The following is a 20,514-nucleotide window of genomic DNA, read 5'->3' as shown; positions in this document are numbered from 1 at the left end:
CATCAGAAATGTGGGACAGCCCACAGCCTTAGAGTAAAGGGAAGACCTTTTAGAATGGAGATAAGGAGAAACTTCTTCAGCCAGAGAGTTGTGAATCGATGGAATTCATTGCCACAGAAGGCTGTGGAGGCCAGTGGTCATTGAGTATATTTAAGACCGAAATAGATAGGTTCTTGAGTATTACAGAGATCAAGGGTTACAGGAAGAAATCAGGAAAATGGGGTTGATGAACTTATTAGCCATGAGTGAATGGTGGAGCAGACGTGATGGGCTGAACGGACTAATTTCTGCTCCTGTGTCTTATGTCTTATGGTCTCATAAGTAATAGAAATGTCCTGCATGGAGTGTACATTGTTCTCCTTCATTTACAACATACATGACTTAAAAAATAATACAACTTTGTCTTAAATGAAAACGTATTGGCAGAAAGCCCTCAGCTATCTACTCTGACATTGTGGATATTATGATAATACAGTAAACTTCTTGAAATTCGGATATATAATTTTTACCGGTTTATCAGATGCAGGTTACAACAAAGTTTGCTCTATTATTTTGAGACACTTGTGGCCCATGGTCAGCATTTGATGAAGTAACAACATGGTTGTTAATTGTATAGTGAACTTTCAAACAACTGACAAAGTGCCACTTAGTAGATGTATCTAGAAAATAAAATATCTTATTAACATGATGATGATTTTGATGTATACATGGCAAATAGAAAACAAACAAAGAGTAATGGTGAGAAAATGTTTTTTTCTGACTGGAAGTCAGAAGTGGGTTTAGGTAATGTAAAACAAATATCAACAATTATGGTCCATTAGTATTAGTATAGCTAACTGAAGCTAATCTTTAAGATTATAAAGTCACAAAACAATAATCCAGGAAGCCTGATACTGTTATGATGTTATTGTATCTACGAACTAAAACACATGAATGTGTATGAAGTGAGTTCCTCTGCGATCTATGACAGCTTATTTTCATTTTATATGTAAATTACCTCAACTTAGGTAGAATGAGTTTATAGATGATACAAGACTTGGAAATGCAATCAATGGAGAGTAGGCTATTGATGGGCACATAGAATGGGGTGGGTACAATCTGATGCAGATAATTTTGAAGTCTTGTGGACTGTCCACGCTGCAATAGTTTATAACTGCTTGTAAATTAATATTTTAATGGTATGAAAAAAATGTTTATGTTCACTGGGAATTTCATTTTTGATTTAAACAAATATAAACTAATGTAAGTAAATGGAGTGCATGGAACAGGACTCCATCCATTACAAAAACAACTTTTAACTCCAGCCAATATTTTGGATTCAGGTTCATTTAAATAATGATATTGGTGCTCAGTCATTTTCCACAATTGACTAAGAGATGGTTGCTGCAAGTTTTTGATAGGAAATCTAAAGGTGGCAGATACAAATAGAGACCTGCTTAGAGTGGCTATTCAAGAGGTGTTCTTGTTCTGCAGTGTAGATGCATTTAGCTTTGCAAGATTTGATATTGCGCAATGTGGTAATATTTATGCAAATGTTCTCTAGTTACCTGACATAATTTTAACATCTTGGAAAAACTTCTGACTTAGTCATTGACTACATTTCAACTCAATAACTGCTGATGTTCCACCAAAATTATACCAGAAGTTCAGATAACTCCCAGGGAAATTACTGACATATGAATAAAGAAATTTGTTGAACTTTCTCACTATTGGTTTTCACAGCTGGTTCAAAGAGATCAGAGAAGAGTAACAGGCCATCAATTGGAACCCCAAGCCCTAAACTGAATGGTAGGCCCATTTTATTACAACTTTGATAAGCTTGGTTATCCACTTGTGTGCATGGGACTATTACATTTTAACTTTTTGTGGCATTCTTATTTTCAGAAAAAAAGAGTTGCATTACAGTTATTATTTTCTGGTCTGATACGTGTCAAATTGTGGCCATAATAAGAATAGTAATAATAAAAACAAAAAAAAACAAACAGCACAGGTACAAGCCCTTCAGTCCGCCAAGTCTATGCCGACTCATGATGCTTGCTTCATGCCATTTTTCTACCCAAGTCTCCAACCTATTTATATCCTACTGTATCATCTGGCAATCCTATTCACTATCTGTAGTTCATCCACTCTTTGTGTCATTTGCAAACTTACTTGTCAGGCCACCTACATTCTTCTCCAAATCACTTATGTATATTACAAACAATAGGGGTCCCAGATGTAATCCTTGTGGAACACCAATGGTGACAGATATCCAGTCAGAGAAACGCCCTTCCACCATTACTCTCGGTCTGCTATGACAAAGTCATTTCTGTATCCATCTTGCCAGCTCACCATGGATGCTATGTAACTTCATATTTTGAATCAGCCGATCATGAGGGACCATGTTAAAGGCCTTCATATGGACAACATTTACTGCCTTGCCCTCATCAATAATTGTCGCTTCTTCAAAAAACCAATCAAGTTTGTGAAACACAATCTTCCCCGCACAAAGCTATGCTGCCTATCATTACTAAGTCTATATTTTTCCAAATGTGAGCAAATTCTATCCCAAAGAATCTTCTTCGATAATTTCCCTAGCAGTAGCATTACACCTGAAATTTTCCCGATTTTCCCAATTGCCCTTTTTAAACAAAGGAACAGCATTAGGCATTTCTCCAGTCCTCTGAGAACTCAGTTGTGACTAAAATAGATACAAAAGTTTCATACAAGGCCCGAGCAATTTCCCTCAGCATTCGGGGATAAAGCCCATCAGCTCCCATGGACTTGTCTACTTTCATGCTATTCAAAATACCCAACACAACCCCTGTTTTAATGATGGCATGTCCTAGAAAATCAACAGAGACCTCCTGAGACTCACCATCCATCTCCTTTGTGAATACTGGTGCACAGTATTCATTAAGGATCTCACCCACTTCATCTAACATTGCTGACCTACACTTTCCCTAGCTCCCCTCTTACTCCTTATATATGCATAAAATGCCTCAGGATTTTTCTAAATGCTGTTTGCCAAAGACATTTCATGGTCCTTTTTAGACATTCTAATTCCTTGTCTGAGTTCTTTCCTGCTATCTTTGTATTCTTTGAGGGCTCTGTCTCATCTAATTGGTGTCTAAAGAATTTAATTTCCAAGATTTGCTTGACCTGACAATGCTTATTCCTTCAAAATATGGGGAGATGTATACTTTAACATTATTGGTATTCCTTGCTATAAGGAAAAGAGGAGCATACTAGCACAAAATCTATTTCGAAATTAAATCATTTTCATTACGATTGTGCACAATGTGCTTCACATTAAATTTTTAAAAATGAGGGGGCATTGAATGTGGTCGGGACTAAAACAAGTCATATTGCATTGGTCATTTGTAATCAACATTCACTTTAACAGAACTGAACATTAAATGTTGACATAATATTTAGCTCTAACATAATATTTGGCAACTATCATTCTGTTTTCTGATTTCATGCTGTGTCATTGATTTCAGTAAGTTGTACATGCAAACTGTTGATTTCTGATTCAGTCACTAAAAGCTTCCAATTTTCAGTTCCAGATGATGTTTTTGCCCCGCATTATATTTGGAAGGGATCTTATAATTACAAAGGAAAGAAACAGCCCATGACGTTGACCGTTACGAGTTATAACACCTCAACGGGCAGAGTAAATGCAACTCTCACAAACAGTAATATGGAGTTGCAGCTTTCAGGTAGAGTTTCACCAATAATATTTGTGAAAGAAAAGCTGGATGATTCTTTAAATTCTGTAATGCTGAGCAGTGGGGGAGAATGTATTTTGTATTTCTATTACAAGTAGAAATCCTTTATCCGAAATGCTCGAGACCAGCTGCTTTTTGGAATTCAGAATTTTTCAGTTTTCAGAATAGTAACAGTTTAATGGTGAAATTTGTAAAAATCTTACTGGAGAGGCAGACTTCTAAGTAAGAACTTGTTTGGCCATATTGCCCCTCTTCACCACACACACACACACACACACACACACACACACACACACACACACACACACACACACACACACACACACACACACACCATCAGATCTGAGTGGCACACATCAAGTGGGTGTCAACTTGGGTTAACTGTTTACTTGGAGAAAGTGAGGTCTGCAGATGCTGGAGATCAGAACTGAAAAATGTGTTGCTGGAAAAGTGCAGCAGGTCAGGCAGCATCCAAGGAGCAGGAGAATCGACATTTCGGGCATAAGCCCTTCTTCAGGAATGAAGAGGGTGTGCCAAGCAGGCTAAGATAAAAGGTAGGGAGGAGGGACTTGGGGGAGGGGCATTGGGAGTGCGATAGGTGGAAGGAGGTTAAGGTGAGGGTGATAGGCCGGAAAGGGGTGGAGGCGGAGAGATCAGGAAGAAGATTGCAGGTCAAGAAGGCAGTGCTGAGTCCACGGGTTGGGACTGAGATAAGGTGGGGGGAGGGGAAATGAGGAAGCTGGAGAAATCAGCATTCATCCCTTGTGGTTGGAGGGTTCCTAGGCAGAAGATTAGGCGCTCTTCCTCCAGACCTCATGTTGCCATGGTCTAGTGATTGAGGAGGCCAAGGACTTGCATGTCCTTGGCGGAGTGGGAGGGGGAGTTAAAGTGTTCAGCCATGGGACGGTTGGGTTGGTTGGTGCGGGTGTCCCAGAGGTGTTTTCTGAAACGTTCCGCAAGTAGGCGGCCTGTCTCCCCAATATAGAGGAGGCCACATCGGGTGCAGCGGATGCAGTAAATGATGTGTGTGGAGGTGCAGGTGTATTTGTGATGGACGTGGAAGGATCCCCTGGAGCCTTGGAGGGAAGTGAGGGGGGAGGTTGGGCGCAAGTTTTGCATTTCTTGCGGTTGCAGGGGAAGGTGCCGGGAGTGGAGGTTGGTCTGGTGGGGGGTGTGGACCTGACGAGGGAGTCGCAGAGGGAGTGGTCTTTCCAGAACACTGGTAGGGGAGGGGAGGGAAATATATCCTTGGTGGTGGGGTCTGTTTTGAGGTAGTGCAAATGACGAAGGATGATACAATGTATCTGGAGGTTGGTGGGGTGGTAGGTGAGGACCAGTGGGGTTCTGTCCTGGTGGCGATTGGAGGGGCGGGGCTCAAGGGCAGAGGAGCAGGAAGTGGAGGAGATGCAGTGGAGAGCATCGTTAACTACGTCTGGGGGGGAAATTGCGGTCTTTGAAGAAGGAGGCCATCTGGGTTGTTCGGTGTTGGAATTGGTCCTCCTGGAAGCAGATGCGGTGGAGGCGAAGGAATTGGGAATATGGGATAGCATTTTTACAGGGAGCAGGGTGGGAGGAGGTGTAATCTAGATAGCTGTGGGAGTCAGTCAGTTTATAGTAAATGTCCGTGTTGAGTCGGTCACCCAAGATGGAAATGGAGAGGTCTAGGAAGGGGAGGGAGGAGTCTGAGATGGTCCAGGTAAATTTGAGGTCAGGGTTGAAGGTGTTAGTAAAGTGGATGAACTGTTCAACCTCCAAATGGGAGCACGAAGTAGCGCCGATACAGTCATCGATATATTGGAGGAAAATATGGAGGGTGGTGCCAGTGTAGCTGCGGAAGATGGACTATTCCACATATCCGACGAAGAGGCAGGCATTGCTGGGTCCCATGCAGGTGCCCATGGCTACTCCTTTGGTTTGGAGGAAGTGGGAGGATTGGAAAGAGAAGTTGTTCAGAGTGAAGACCAGTTCAATCAGTCGAAGGAGGATGTCAGTGGAAGGGTACTGGTTGGTTTGGCTGGAAAGGAAGAAGCGGAGGGCTTTGAGGCCTTCGTGATGGGGGATGGAGGTGTATAGGAACTGGATGTCCATGGTGAAGATAAGGCGTTGGGGGCTGGGGAGGCGAAAATCATGGAGGAGGTAGAGGGCATGGGTGTTGTCCATAGGTGGAGAGTTCTTGGACTAAGGGGGACAGGACCGTGTCGAGATATGCAGAGATGATTTCGGTGGAGCAGGAGCAGGCTGAGACAATGGGTCGGCCGGAGCAGTCAGGTTTGTGGATTTTGGGCAGGAAGTAGAAACGGGTGGTGCGGGGTTGTGGGACTATGAGGTTGGAGGAGGTGGATGGGAGATCCCCTGAGGTGATGAGGTTATGGATGGTCTGGGAGATGAAGTTTTGGTGGTGGGAGATGGGGTCATGGTCAAGGGGGCAGTAGGAGGAGGTGTCCACGAGCTGGTGTTTAGCCTCAGCAATGTAAAGATCGGTATGCCATTTACTGTAAACTGACCGACACCCACAGCTACCTAGATTACACCTCTTCCCACCCTCCCCTACGCCATCCCATATTCCCAATTCCTTCGCCTCCGCCGCATCTGCTCCCAGGAGAACCACTTCCAATACTGAACAACCCAGATGGCCTCCTTCTTCAAAGACTGCAATTTCCCCTCAGACGTGGTTGACGATGCGCTCCACCCCATCTCCTCCACTTCCCGCTCCTCCGCCCTTGAAACCTGCCCCTTCAATTACCACCAGCACAGAACCCCACTGGTCCTCACCTACCATCCCACCAATCTCCAGATACATCGTATCATCCTTCGTCATTTCCACTACCTCTAAACAGACCCCACCACCAAGGATATATGTCCCTCCCCTCCCCTATCAGCATTTCAGAAAGACCACTCCTTCTGCGACTCCCTCGTCAGGTCCACACCCCCCACCAACCCAACCTCCACTCCCGACACCTTCCCCTGCAACTGCAAGAAATGCAAACCTTGCGCCCACACCTCCCCCCTTACTTCCCTCCAAGGCCCCAAGGGATCCTTCATTATCTGTCACAAATTCACCTGCATCTCCACACACATCATTTACTGCATCCGCTGCATCCGATGTGGCCTCCTCTACATTGGGGAGACAGGCCGCCTACTTGTTGAACATTTCAGAGAACACCTCTGGGACACCCGCACCAACCAACCCAACTGCCCCATGGCTGAACATTTTAACTCCCCCTCCCACTCCGCCAAGGACATGCAGGTCCTTGGCCTCCTCAATCGCCAGACCATGGTAACATGACGCCTGGAGGAAGAGTGCCTCATCTTCCGCCTAGGAACCCTCCAACCACAAGGGATGAATGCTGATTTCTCCAGCTTCCTCATTTCCCCTCCCCCCACCTTATCTCAGTCGCAACCCTCGGACTCAGCACCTCCTTCTTGACCTGCAATATTTTTCCCGACCTCTCCGCCTCCACCCCTCTCCGGCCTATCACCCTCACCTTAACCCCCTTCCACCTATCGCATTCCCAATGCCCCTCCCCCAAGTCCCTCCTCCCTACCTTTTATCTTAGCCTGCTTGGCACACTCTCCTCACTCCTGAAGAAGGGCTTATGCCCGAAATGTCAATTCTCCTGCTCCTTAACTGTTTACTTGCCAAACAATCTTGTTAATGAGAAAAAACTTCACAAAAAACTTTCAGATTTCAGAGCATTTCGGTTCTTGGATGTACGGATAAAGGATCCTTCCAACAACTTACTTCTGGAGTGTAATCAGGATCTGAAGGACTGATCAATATTTAATTGCCAAGCTTTGAGTTTCTGAAACCATTTCTTTTGTTCTGCTATCTGCACTGGCAGCGGTTAATCAATTCTAGTCATGATTTGGAGGTGCTGGTGTTGGACTGGGGAATTTGAATTTACAAATCACGCAACACCAGGTTCTAGTCCAATGGGTTTATTTGGAAGCACTAGCTTTCGAAGCACTGCTCCTTCATCAGGTGATTGTGGAGTATAAGATGATTAGACACAGAATTTATAGCGAAAGCTTACAGTGTGATGTAACTGAAATTATACATTGAAAACAACATGGATTGTTTGTTAAGTGTCTCATCTTTTAGAATGATTATGAAACCAACATAACCATTCTAAAAGATGAGAGACTTAACAAACAATCCAGATCTTTTTCAATATAATTTCAGTTGCATCTAAACTTTTGCTAAAAATTCTGTGTCCTATAATCTTGTACTCTACAACCACCTGGTGAAGAATCAGCGCTCCGAAAGCTAGTCCTTCCAAATAAACCTGTTGGACTATAACCTGGTGTTGTGTGATTATTTAACTTAATCAATTCTACACAGCCTTGGCTCAGTTCTGTCACCTTTCTTGTCTCTGACACTTAGCTGCTCACTTTGTAAATCTTGCTGAGTAAGCTCTTACGAGTTTACATTACTTTCTGCAGTGGAGTAAATATCAGAAAATGTAATTTATCAGAGAAGACAGAAATTATCCCATCCATTGATGACTACTCCATTACTGTACATACATAACAAAAGAACTGGATCACTTAGCTCTGCTAGGCTATGCCTGTGTCTACACATCTGAAAAGCCCCAACCATTTCAAATTATCTTTTTCCACCTTACCTCTACATTCAAATATTGTGCACAGTAAGCTGCTGCAGAGCAGATTCCTAAGAAAGTCATTTTCTATTTAATCTAATCTTTGACCTCAAATCAACATTTAATTTATTCGATCAACCCACCTTTCTGGTATCACACGTGGCACATTGAAAATGTCATCTGGCTACTAAATCAGCTATTTAATAAGCTCTTCTGCTTTGGGACCTTCCAACCAAATGGTATCAATGTGGACTTCACCAGTTTCCTCATTTCACCTCCCCCCACCTTATCCCAGTTCCAACCTTCCAACTCAGCACTGCCCTCATGAACCTGCCCTACCCGTCCATCTTCCTTCTCACCTAACCACTCCAACCTCCTCTCTGACTTATCACCATTACCCCCACCTCCATCTATCTTTCACACTCTCAGCAATCTTCCCCCTCCCATTTATCTCTCCGCCCCCTCGGCTCACAAGCTTCATTACTGATGAAGGGCTCTTGCCCGATACATCGATTCTCCTTCTCCTCAGATGCTGCCTGACCTGCTGTGCTTTGTCAGCATCACAGTCTCGAATCTGATCTCCAGCATCTGCAATCTTCACTTTCTCCTACTTCTAATAATATCTGAGCTATTTAGAAGCACATATTTATGGACAACCTTTTTGCCTTCTATGGATGTAAGGATAAATGAGCCAGAATGGCCAGATTTATGTCAGATTGTTCCCTGTCCATTGAAAGTATATTTGCTCTCGCTCAATATTTTCACTACTACAAAAGTTTTAAATAAGTAAAAGGGAGAGGCTGGAAAAAGAACCAAAGTAAAGATATGTGATTTGTGGAAATGAAACCTTGAATATATTCTGTCATGGAACATTCATAATTCTCTAGGGTAGACAACTTTGAAGGTTCACAACCCATTGAGTGAAGAAATTTCTTCTAATTTCAGCTGCTGATCCTAAGCCCCATATTTTAGATTTATCGGTCAGGATAAACAAGCCCCTTCAGAATCTTTGATGTTTCAGTGAAACCAGACCTCATTCTTCTGAATTCAAAGGAATATCAACACTATTTACTCACCTTTTCATCAAAAGTCAACTGTCATTGCAGGGTAGTAAACCTACATTGTACCACATGTAGCGGAACTATGTCAAATGAATATATCGACCAAAACTGTACACTTTATTCCAGATGTGATTTCACCGAAGTCCAGTACAATTGGAGCAGGCTGCCTTTATTACTGTACTCCAATCCTATCTAACATGCCATGTGCCAATTTCTTGCCCTACCTGTATAATTATCTGTGTTCCTTGCATGAATACACCTTGGTCTCTTTGAAGACGAAAAACCTCTCAGTTGTAAAACATCCACTGTCTCGAGATACATCTTTCAGAAACATTTCCTACCTGCGTGTGTACAGAATGCACCTAATCATCCTCAAGTTTCACGTTCCTCTGCTTCAGTATCATAGTCTGAGGTGGCTATTCTGGATGCTTTATGCACCTAAGGTATATACCACTCACTGTATAGGAGAAAGTGAGGACTGCAGATGCTGGAGATCAGAGTCGAGAGTGTGGTGCTGGAAAGACACAGCATCCAAGGAGCAGGAAAATCGATGTTTCAGGCATAAGCCCAAGACTTATGCCCAAAACATTGATTCTCCTGATCCTCAGATGGTGTCTTTTCCTGATCATGGCATTTCAATGCTTGCATTTACTGTGCTATGTACTGATATTAATCCTTTTCTAATTTTCTCGCTCCTAATCAAATCTTTGTCACTTTCACCAAGCTTTAACACTACGCAGGAGAGTATATCTGTATTTTATGATGAGCTCAGGCTTTCGCCTATCCACTGCCTGTCTGTTGAAACTCAAGTTGCTAAACGTTTCTTCCAATTTAGTTCTCTTTTCACCAAACCGAACGTAATAACTTCTGGAGCAATGCATTCAGCTTTTTTTTAAACTATCCTTTCAATTTTGAATAGTACATTCAGATTAAATTAATTTTTTTATTGATAAGCAAAACAGCGGAATCAACATAAATGTCTTGAAGACCTCAATTGTTCAAATACATTTATGATATGCCAGTCACAATGAAAATCTATGTCAAGCTCTTTTCCTCTCTTGTCACTCATTGAAAATTAATTTTGTTAGTCATGTCTTACAGCAAATACAACTTAAGTTGTGCATATTATTCCTTTGCTTCCTACTATACCTGTGAACTTCTGCTGAACTTTATTCTGCTGATTCTAGCCTCACATGCTTCATCCCCAACTTAGCTGTACCATTGAAGGTCACATTTCTAGCTGCCTTGGCCTCACAGTCTGGAAATCCATTTTAAATCTGTTTGCTTCACCTCTTCTATCCCCTCCTTAAAACACAATAAAGCCAACGATCTGGGCAATTTGATAGCCATTGCCATTCCTTTCTGCTTTTACTTTCATGTGTGACTTAGTTTGTAATTTTCCACATTAAAAGCACAATTTAAAGATAATTTATTGTACGCTGATTAAAGTCCAATACTAAGCAGATTGCATATTGTACGGTTTGAATACCTAGAATCCTTACAGTGTGGAAGCAGGCCATTCGGCTCATCGAGTCCATACTGACCCTCCAAATAGCATCGTACCCAGACCTAGCTCCCCTCCCCTCCCAACTGCTCCACCTACCAGCAACCCCCCCACCCCACCCCATACTGTAATTCTCCAATCCACCTGGAGACTGGCCAATCCATCTAGTCTGCATATTTTGGTCTGTGGAAGGACATTGGAGCACCCAAAGGAAACCCACGTAGACATGAGGAAAACATGTAAACCCCACACATAGAGTTGCTCACGTTAGGAATCAAACCCAGGTCCATGGTGCTGAGTGTCAGCACTGCTGACAACTGTGCCACCCCACCTCTTAAATAAGATTTATTCTCGACCCCTCATGAGCTTGATTATGTTGTCAGAGAATAACAAAGTGATGCCCGATATTAATCATCCATGTGACTGGCTAGATATTTAACTTCCTCACTATTAACTTGGATTCAAAGAGCTGTTAGCCCATTTTTTTTGCTTAAAGTCTAATTCTTTAATCCCTTTGCTCCTTTAGGTGTCTACAAAAGCCAGGAAGCACGCCTCATGCTTCTAATGTACCACGCAAAAGCAGCTGCTCAAACTTCTATGAGCAAGATCAAAAATAAATGGGCAATGGATGGTTATGTAAGTATGGTCCTGTGAGCTGAGTCAGATGGATTCGCTCTGGCAGGTTCATTTTAAACTGAATTTAAAACGTATTCTTAAAAACAGCAATACGTAACCAGCATTCAAGCAACTAAATAAACCCAAGAAAATAATTAACATTCTCAAACACAGATTTTTGCTTCACTTACCAGGCAGATTTTTATCAGTCAAATAGTCCAACATAAGGTGAGTGAGTCGACAGCATATTTTATATCCTTCCATGTTTTGATTTCCTTTGAAGACTCAGCAAAGTGTTGAATGAAACGCCTCACTCAGCTCTTCTACGCAATTGTACAAAGGCAACATCAAACCTATAATTCTAAGATACTTCCACAATGAAGAGAATGATTTGGAGAGGCCAGTGTTGGACTGGGGTGCACAAAGTTAAAAATCGCACAATACCAGGTTATAGTCCAACAGGTTTAATTGGAAGCACACTAGCATTCGGAGCGACGCACAATCACCTGATGAAGGAGCGTCGCTCCGAAAGCTAGTGTGCTTCCAATTAAACCTGTTGGACTATAACCTGGTGTTGTGTGATTTTTTTAAAGAAAAGAATGAATGTTTAATACATTGGCTGTATGAACTTGATGGGTTTAAAATGTTTTTTTCTGTGAGAATACCAGCCTCTACTGATTGATTCGTGTATGATAAATAGGCTAACACCGAAAGGCTTTCAGGAGTTCGCTATTAATACTGTTGGCCCGTGTTAATCAAGTGTCATCCTGAATATCAGAAATTATCCAAGCCAGAAATGCAACTGATATTTATATAGAATTCTTAATGTCTTAAGGAGCACTGAGATAGAAAATTAAACAAGAAGGTGATATTAGGCCAGTGGGCCAAATGCTTGACCAAAGGTAAGTTTTAAGGAGCATTTTAATTTAATTTTTAATGAAACAGAGAGAACCACAAAGATCCGGGAAGGGAATTTCAGAGCTTGAGCTCAAGACAACTCAAGGCACAGTCGTCTGCATTGTGAAGTAATTAAAAACTAAGATGCTTAGTTCACCTGGACTGTATAAGATTAAATATCACAGAGAATTCCAGAGCTGAGCAAGATTACAGACATCCGGACTCTGTAATGGACTGATTTGCAAGCAAAAACGAAAATAATATCAATGCTTTATTGAGGGGTTGATAAGTAAATGGGACTTGACAAAGTTAATATACGGGCAGTAGGATAAACATAGGTTTACTGAGGGTGGTATATGGGAGACTGGTCGGACATGTACACGATAATGAAATCTATAATAACAATGGAATGGACAAATGACTAAGCATCATATGAACTGAGACAAGTATGATATTACAGAGTTGGAAATAAACAAACAGTCATAGTGATGGCACAGTCAGTGGGTCAAAAGCTCATCTCAAGACCAAATATCACAATCAAGCTATGAACAGTCTCGTTGAGTCTCAGACAATTATAACAGATTACCATGAAAATGGTAACTAAATAACAGAGATTTGAGCAAACACCAAAGATAATGGCTTTAGACTTCCCAGTATGAAAATAGAGAAAATTTCCATTCATCCACCACTTATGTTTGATGAGCAGGCTAATTTAGCAACAGTGGAGGAATCAAGAGGGAATTAATGGGTGCATGGTGGCTCAGTGGTTACCACTGCTGCCTCTTAACACCAGCGACCCAAGTTTGACCCAGGCAACTGCATTGTTCAGCCAGGTTTCTATTAAGGCCTTGACACAATAATGCACAAGTGGTGAATTGATGTCAAAGATCTCGATCCCAGGTAAATAGAATATTTTGGTGGGAAGAGCACTGAGGGGATTTGAGCAGCCTTAGCCTTACTTTTGCCGAAGATAATGGTGAGTCAACTTCTTGAACTATTGTACCCATTGGTGTAGGTAAACACACAATGCTGGTAAGAAGGCAATTGAAGGATCATGACTTAGTGATTTTGAAAAAAATGATGGACATATGTTTAAGTTGCATTGGTGTGTGGCTTGAATGGGAGCTTTGAGGTGGTCTTGTAACCATTGTGCTGTAAGGTGTGTGACTTATCAACTATTTTAAGAATTTAGATCTTCAGCTAGTGCAAGTGAATTTTGGTATGTAGTATTTGAGACCAGTTAATAAAATAACTTGTCCATCTTTCTGGAGCCATGGTTATTTTTAAAGTAATTTGAGAGAAGGATCCTGGAGTAAAAATGGGCATTTTCTTGCCTTGTGGGAGATTTACGATTAGGCAGAGTGACCATCGAAAAGTAGATTATTTAGATTTCTTACAGTGTGGAAACAGGCCCTTCGGCCCAACAAGTCCACACCGACCCACCGAAGCCCAACCCACCCATACATTTACCCCTTATCTAACATTATGAGCAATTTAGCATGGCCAGTTCACCTGACCCACACATCTTTATGACTGTGGGAGGAAACTAGAGCACCCAGAGGAAACCCACGCAGACACAGGGAGAACGTGTAAACTCCAGACAGTCAGTCACCTGAGTCGGGAATTGAACCGAGGTCTCAGGTGCTGTGAGGCAGCAGTGGTAACCACTGTGCCACTGTGCCGCCCTGGAAACAATTAAAACAATTATCACTGGAAACAATTAAAAATACAGGAGGTCACCCAGACTTTTCTTTCTAATTCTTTTTCCTGCTGAACTGATTTGTACACTGATTCCTGTAAGATGCAGTTCACCAGCATTCATTATGAATGCAGGACTAGGAAAATACCTGTATTTATTTCTGTCTGAGCCAGGACTGCCATTTCCCAGTTATTTCAAGGAATTGTGACCTGGTAATCCAATGTCTTCACATTTGATATCAAACTGCTACCATAGCCCTTCTATAGATTCTCGTTGTAAAATAAATGTCAGCTATTTCAAAATTATGGAAAAAAAATCAAACCAATCCTTTCAACATGTTTGCAGCTCCTGACACAGTTGATTAGACATCATCTTCCAACACCTCTCCTGCTATCTCCTGGTTCCATTGTTTTCTGTCTATTCATAGTTAATATTTGTAATGACTTCTGCACAGTTCCTGCACCTCTATCTCTGGTATCTCCCAAAGATCTATCTTTGACATTGACTTTGTTTTTCATTGATGTACTGCTCTTCCATAACATTATCTGAAACATCTTAGTTTTAACTTATATCCTGACAACATTCAACTGTACTTCACTCCTATCTGATCACATTTCCACTCCATCACAGAGGCTGCCAATTTCCCATGTTGGCACCTTATTTTCAAATTGTTTCCTCTTGCTATTAGATTACTTACAGTGTGGAAATAGGCCCTTCGGTCCAACAAGTCCACACCGACCCGCCGAAGCACAACCCACCCATACCCCTACATTTACCCCTTACCTAACACTACGGGCAATTTAGCATGGCCGATTCACCTGACCCACACATCTTTGGACTATGGGAGGAAACCGGAGCACCCGGAGGAAACCCAAGCAGACACGGGAAGAACGTGCAAACTCCACACAGTCAGTCGCCTGAGTTAGGAATTGAACCCGGGTCTCAGGCGCTGTGAGGCAGCAGTGCTAAACACTGTGCCACCGTGCCGCCCACAAAATCTATCTCCAAAATTTTCTCCAGTCCCCAACCACTTAATGATTATGAGAAACCTTTTTCTTCACTTCAACGTTGCCTTATCATTAGAATCATACAGTGCAGAAGAGGCCCTTCTGCCCATCAAGTCTGTACTGCCAAAAATGTATTACTAACAGCATTGGTGCCACTTACCCAAATTAGGCCCATAACTTGAACATTATGTCATTTCAAGTACTCATCCAAATACTTTTCAAAGGTTACGAGGTTTCCCACCTCAGCTATCATCCAGGGCAGTACATTCCAGATCTCTCCCACCCTTTGATGAAAAGGGGGTTTTCTTCCCCATCCCAAACATAGAGCCTTTTGAAATTTTGATCTACATTGCTGTGTTATATTAAAGTTATTCTATAAATGTAAACACTTGTTGTAATTGCTGTTATTATCTGACAAATAGAAAGCTATAATTCTCAAGCTCGAGTGAAGCAGAAATTCCAGAATAGGCCAGTTGGACCAAATGGCACTTCATTTAATGTCACACATTCAAAATGTGCTCATCAACTGGCAAGAGACATAATTATCCCTACAAATTATTGTGCTCCATAAACTGGTATTTTAGTGGTGTGTTTTTTTTTCCCGCATCAGTTTTTTTTTGTTCTATTGTAAATGTTTGCAAAATACACCATTACGATTTATTCTGACAGTTTATTCTTATTTTACAAGGTTTCTGCTGAGCCTGATGGTGCCACATATGTCTTTCAAGGATTTATACAGGGTGAAGATTATGGACAGTTTGGACTGCAGAGACTAGGTAAGTCTGGTGGTAAATACATTCAATTGGAAATAATGTATACTTTAATTTAATATGGATGATTGTCTGTTTCATTATTTTGGGAGATATCAACTGCATTGACCAATTAGAAGAGTCTTTCTGGCTCTGTCAAAGGAACAGGTCAATTATGTCTGCTGTCCCACTTCAATTATGGTAAATGTCCTAATTTCATTAACTTTATTTAATGGTAGCCTTCACTCTCGCGAAGTTTAAGAAGAATGTAGATGATTCAAGAGATAGTGGCTGAGGGACATGAAGCACATTAGAATCTCACACCTGCAACAGAAGAAGTAGAATGAAAAACAATGATTCTGAAGTTGCTTTGAATGTCTTCAGATTTGTTTTCTCCCTACCCCAATCCATGTCCTCAGTCTAATTTTTTTTGTCTCATGAGGCAGCTGCACAAAATAAACTGCCTAAGAATTGGGGAAAGGAGGAAAATCAGCTTACCATTCTATTTTCTAAATGTTTATTTTTTGTTCAGGAAAGTAAATTGCTCTTCTTGCTCTGGTTAGCTGAACTTAGGTAGATTTTACTTTCTGTTTTCTCTTTTTCTATACGCTATCTCTGGCTGATAAGCTGAAACATTGATAAACTATAGTTATGTGTTTTTTCCTCCTAAAGCTATACCACTACAGCATCACGCATCAGTGAACGGATAACCTTGGAGTAACCCACAATTGAATCTGTGTTTCCTTCCTTGAATCTCCACTCATCAATTCACCACAATGGAATTCTTCTGCAAAAAAAAATCCCGATAGCTAAATCATGTTCTGGTACACTACTCCTTAAATAATAAATTTGTTTCACTCAGTTCAGATGTGAGTGGAAAATACTGTTTGTCTAAGCCATAGCATTGTAGCCATGTTTTAGCTGTCATATCTATACTGCAGCTATGGTTGGGCTTTCCTTGTTCCATTAACCTATTGCATAAAAACAGTGCTCTTCTAATTTTTGTGATTCATTCGTTTGTTGCCTGGGTTCCAGAACTTCCCTTATGTGGCCATTCACCATCTCAGAGGCGATGAAAGATATATTTACTGATTACCTAACAATTAAAATATCACAATTCCAAGCTTGAATTCAATTCCACCCTTTGCTGAGTTTAACACACTTGTCCAAGCCAATTGCAGTGCCACAATCTCAAGCCAGCTGAGAACACCACAGATGGGGGCCAATATGTAAAAGTTTAAGAATGTGCTTTATTAAATATTAGATATCTTCACACACACTGCCCTTAGAATATTCATAGTTGACAGATTTTATGACCTTCAAGTACTGGATGTTGAAACATAAAACCTTATTTGCAGTTGAATAAACAAAAGTAATCTAATCCAATCTAATTCAATCGTGGGCAGCACGGTGGCATTGTGGGCGGCACGGTGGCACAGTGGTTAGCACTGCTGTCTCACAGCGCCTGAGACCCGGGTTCAGTTCCCGACTCAGGCGACGGACTGTGTGGAGTTTGCACGTTCTCCCCGTGTCTGCGTGGGTTTCCTCCGGGTGCTCCGGTTTCCTCCCACAGTCCAAAGATGTGCGGGTCAGGTGAATTGGCCATGCTAAATTGCCCGTAGTGTTAGGTAAGGGGTAAATGTAGGGGTATGGGTGGGTTGCGCTTCGGCGGGTCGGTGTGGACTTGTTGGGCCGAAGGGCCTGTTTCCACACTGTAAGTAATCTAATCTAATCTAAAATGTACAGACCATTATAAGGTGCTTGTGAAACCGTATCATCCAATTTACGATGAATATAACTATTTCACATCTGCCAGTTATGTTTTCATAGAAATTAATTTATTGAACTTATCCTCTGGTTGGATAATCTGTTGTATTTTAATTGTTGAGTTATTTTTAATTGATATTTGACTAGTAAAGAAAGTGAAACCTAATGATGTTGTATTATGATACTCAAAAGTACATGAATGATGAATAATGATGTCAATTTGATCTTACTTTATTGCTATGGATCTCATTCCATTGTAAAACTTACTTCTCACCTTTTATATCTCCATCCTAAAGTACTTGGTATTACTGCTGTATGCTGCTTCAAAAAATATATTCTTTCATGACTCCATTATGCCATATGTCATAAATATTTCATTATCACTGACTTCAGAAATTCGGGTTGAGATATAATGAAATAATACAGGTTGTGTCAACATGAAACAATTCAAGTTGTGTTTCTTTTGAATTGTACTTATTTGTGTATGATTGTGATGGAGATTTGCAAGTGTATTAGTTTTTTTTAGTTACAAGCTGTAGAAGTACAATTTTATTTGTACATTTGAAATTGTCAATTTGTAATACCTTACAGATCTTCCCATTAAATTAAAACAAATACTGATTAAAGTCGCTGTTATCAATCACCCTTAAAATATTGTTTTAAAGACTCCCCGAACATTGAATTTAGGTTGTATAAAACTATAGGGTCATTGGTGACATTTATACTGATCTATGAGCTAACTTGTTAGTAAAACCATAATGACATCAGTTATTTAAAAAAAAGTATAAATGACTCTGATAACAAGTGTCAAAGCTAACAGTGTATAAGGAAGAAAAATGAACTATTGAAAGATAAGGTGCTCGACAAATATTTTAATTACTTTGGTTGCTCAAGTGTCACTATTAAAATGACAAGTATGTGCAGGGTAAATTTAACTGCTGATGATTGCTCAGGTGACTAGTAGGCTATTAAAATTTATCCAGAAAGCTAATGTTCACAGTATGAATTTTACACAGTTATGACACTAAGTTTAATAGCAATCATTATAATAGCTACTTAAAATTTTGCAAGTACATATTACATGTGAAAGATATCTCTCTAAGGATTGTGGGGAAACTTGTAGGTTGTAAATTGCACCAGCAAGTGTCTGACAATGTGATAGCTAATTTGCTATTTCTCATCAATATAACTTTCTGCTACAGGTCTGAACTCAACTCATGGCTTAAATTCTCCTAATCCACCACATGGTACTAACAGTAGCTCTGTGGCCATCGCCATCCTTGTGCCTTTTTTTGCTCTAATATTTGCAGGATTTGGGTTTTACCTTTATAAACAAAGGTTGGTATCAACTAACATTGCTCTAATTATATATTGACTTTAATTAAGTGCTCAAAAACAGTGTTCCTATTTTGTGCAACGAATCATAGTGTAGGCTATTTTTACCAAATATAGAAACAATCGGTAAATGTGCGCTATGCTTACATGACATACCTATTTGCCAGGAGAAAGTGAGGATTGCTGGAGATCAGAATCAAACAGTATGGTACTGGAAAAGCACAGCCAGTCAGGCAGCATCCGAGGAGCAGTAGAGTCGACTTTTCGAACATAAGATTTTCATCAGGAATGGAGCTTATGCTCAAAACGTCGACTCTCTTGCTTCTCGGATGCTGCCTCACCAGCTGTACTTTTCCAGCAACACACTTTTTGACACCTATTTGCCAGTCTGTATTTAGTTTGTAATCTTTTTCCTAATGATAATTTGACCTGTCCTCGGGTGCTGCACTAAACTTTAGAAGGTTTAACACAAGTATTAATTTGACATGTTTTGTGGAGTGGTACATTTAGATTCTTCTCACCCAAATTCCACAGTGGAATGTACTGACTGCCACATTGTGATGCTGTGCCGGATCAGGGGAAGAGTGTATGTGTTCTTGAATGAGGAATGCTCTGGCAGAGGAGATAGAGAGGAAGAAGAAAATCCTATGTCAACAGGAGAAAAAGGATAGTACCTTACCATTCTATCCCTCCTCTCCTGCAGCAGCTGGTGCTGCTCCGTCTTGTCAATTTCCCCCCATTCCTCATCTCGACTGCAGGTGGGGGGGATATCTGAATATTTTTGGTACACCTTCCACATCCATGATTACTTGCATTTTAAAGGTCAAAGACAGCAAATACATGGAAACACCACCACCTGCAAGTTGTAATGTATTGTTCAAAGAGTGGTGGGTGTCAATTCAAAATTAACTTCCAAAAGGGACCTGGACAAAAACTGTTTTAAAAAGTGCATTTGAGCCATGGGAAAGAACAGGGAAATGGAATGAATTGATAACTATCCAGAGAACCAACAGAGGCAAAATGGTCAACTTTCTTCCTGTGCATAATGATGTTACTTCAGTGATATTTATGACTTAGCTTTGATTTGAATATCTAATCTCTCTGTTTTCTTTACAGGACAGCACCCAAAGCGCAGTATACTGGCTGCTCAGTACATGAAAACAATAATGGTCAAGCAGCTTTTGAAAACCCAATGTATGACACAAATGCAAAGTCAGCAGAAGGCAAGGCAGTTCGATTTGACCCAAATCTCAACACAGTCTGTACGATGGTATAAGGCAGGGGCATTGTTTGATTACATAACGTGATACACATCCAGCGCTTTGCATCCTTGGGACATCTAGATTTTGACTAAACCAACTTATGTACAATGCACATTTGGTTCATTGCTATTTAAAGCACACTTTTCAGGAATTTAATGTACCAGATTTATCTGAAGAACCAGAAAAAAAGAACATGTTTTCATGGCTCACCCAGTTTGAAACAGATTTGCTCTTCATTCTGTTACTGGAGAGCTTTTCAGCGACTTTAGCTGCACTCTAAGAGTGCTTAGCCACAATTTTTTCAAAA

General features: G+C 40.9%; 1 protein-coding gene across 1 annotated transcript in view; it reads left to right on the top strand.

The window, feature by feature from the left end:
- The window catches only part of csmd3b (CUB and Sushi multiple domains 3b), a 1,941,594-nt gene extending 1,921,294 nt beyond the window's left edge, over positions 1 to 20,300 (top strand). The window contains exons 65-70 of the mRNA XM_060823982.1: positions 1,723 to 1,788; positions 3,543 to 3,701; positions 11,403 to 11,512; positions 15,783 to 15,870; positions 18,813 to 18,948; positions 20,062 to 20,300. Of these exons, the coding sequence (XP_060679965.1) occupies positions 1,723 to 1,788; positions 3,543 to 3,701; positions 11,403 to 11,512; positions 15,783 to 15,870; positions 18,813 to 18,948; positions 20,062 to 20,221 (719 nt within the window). The 3' untranslated portion in view covers positions 20,222 to 20,300. The remainder of the gene's footprint in view (positions 1 to 1,722; positions 1,789 to 3,542; positions 3,702 to 11,402; positions 11,513 to 15,782; positions 15,871 to 18,812; positions 18,949 to 20,061) is intronic.
- The last annotated feature ends 214 nt before the right edge of the window (positions 20,301 to 20,514 follow it).

This window comes from Hemiscyllium ocellatum, chromosome 4 (genome assembly GCF_020745735.1).
Source record: "Hemiscyllium ocellatum isolate sHemOce1 chromosome 4, sHemOce1.pat.X.cur, whole genome shotgun sequence".
Lineage (NCBI taxonomy): Eukaryota > Metazoa > Chordata > Chondrichthyes > Orectolobiformes > Hemiscylliidae > Hemiscyllium > Hemiscyllium ocellatum.
The sequence above is the reverse complement of the archived record's forward strand: the minus strand, read 5'-3'. Positions and strand labels throughout refer to the sequence as shown.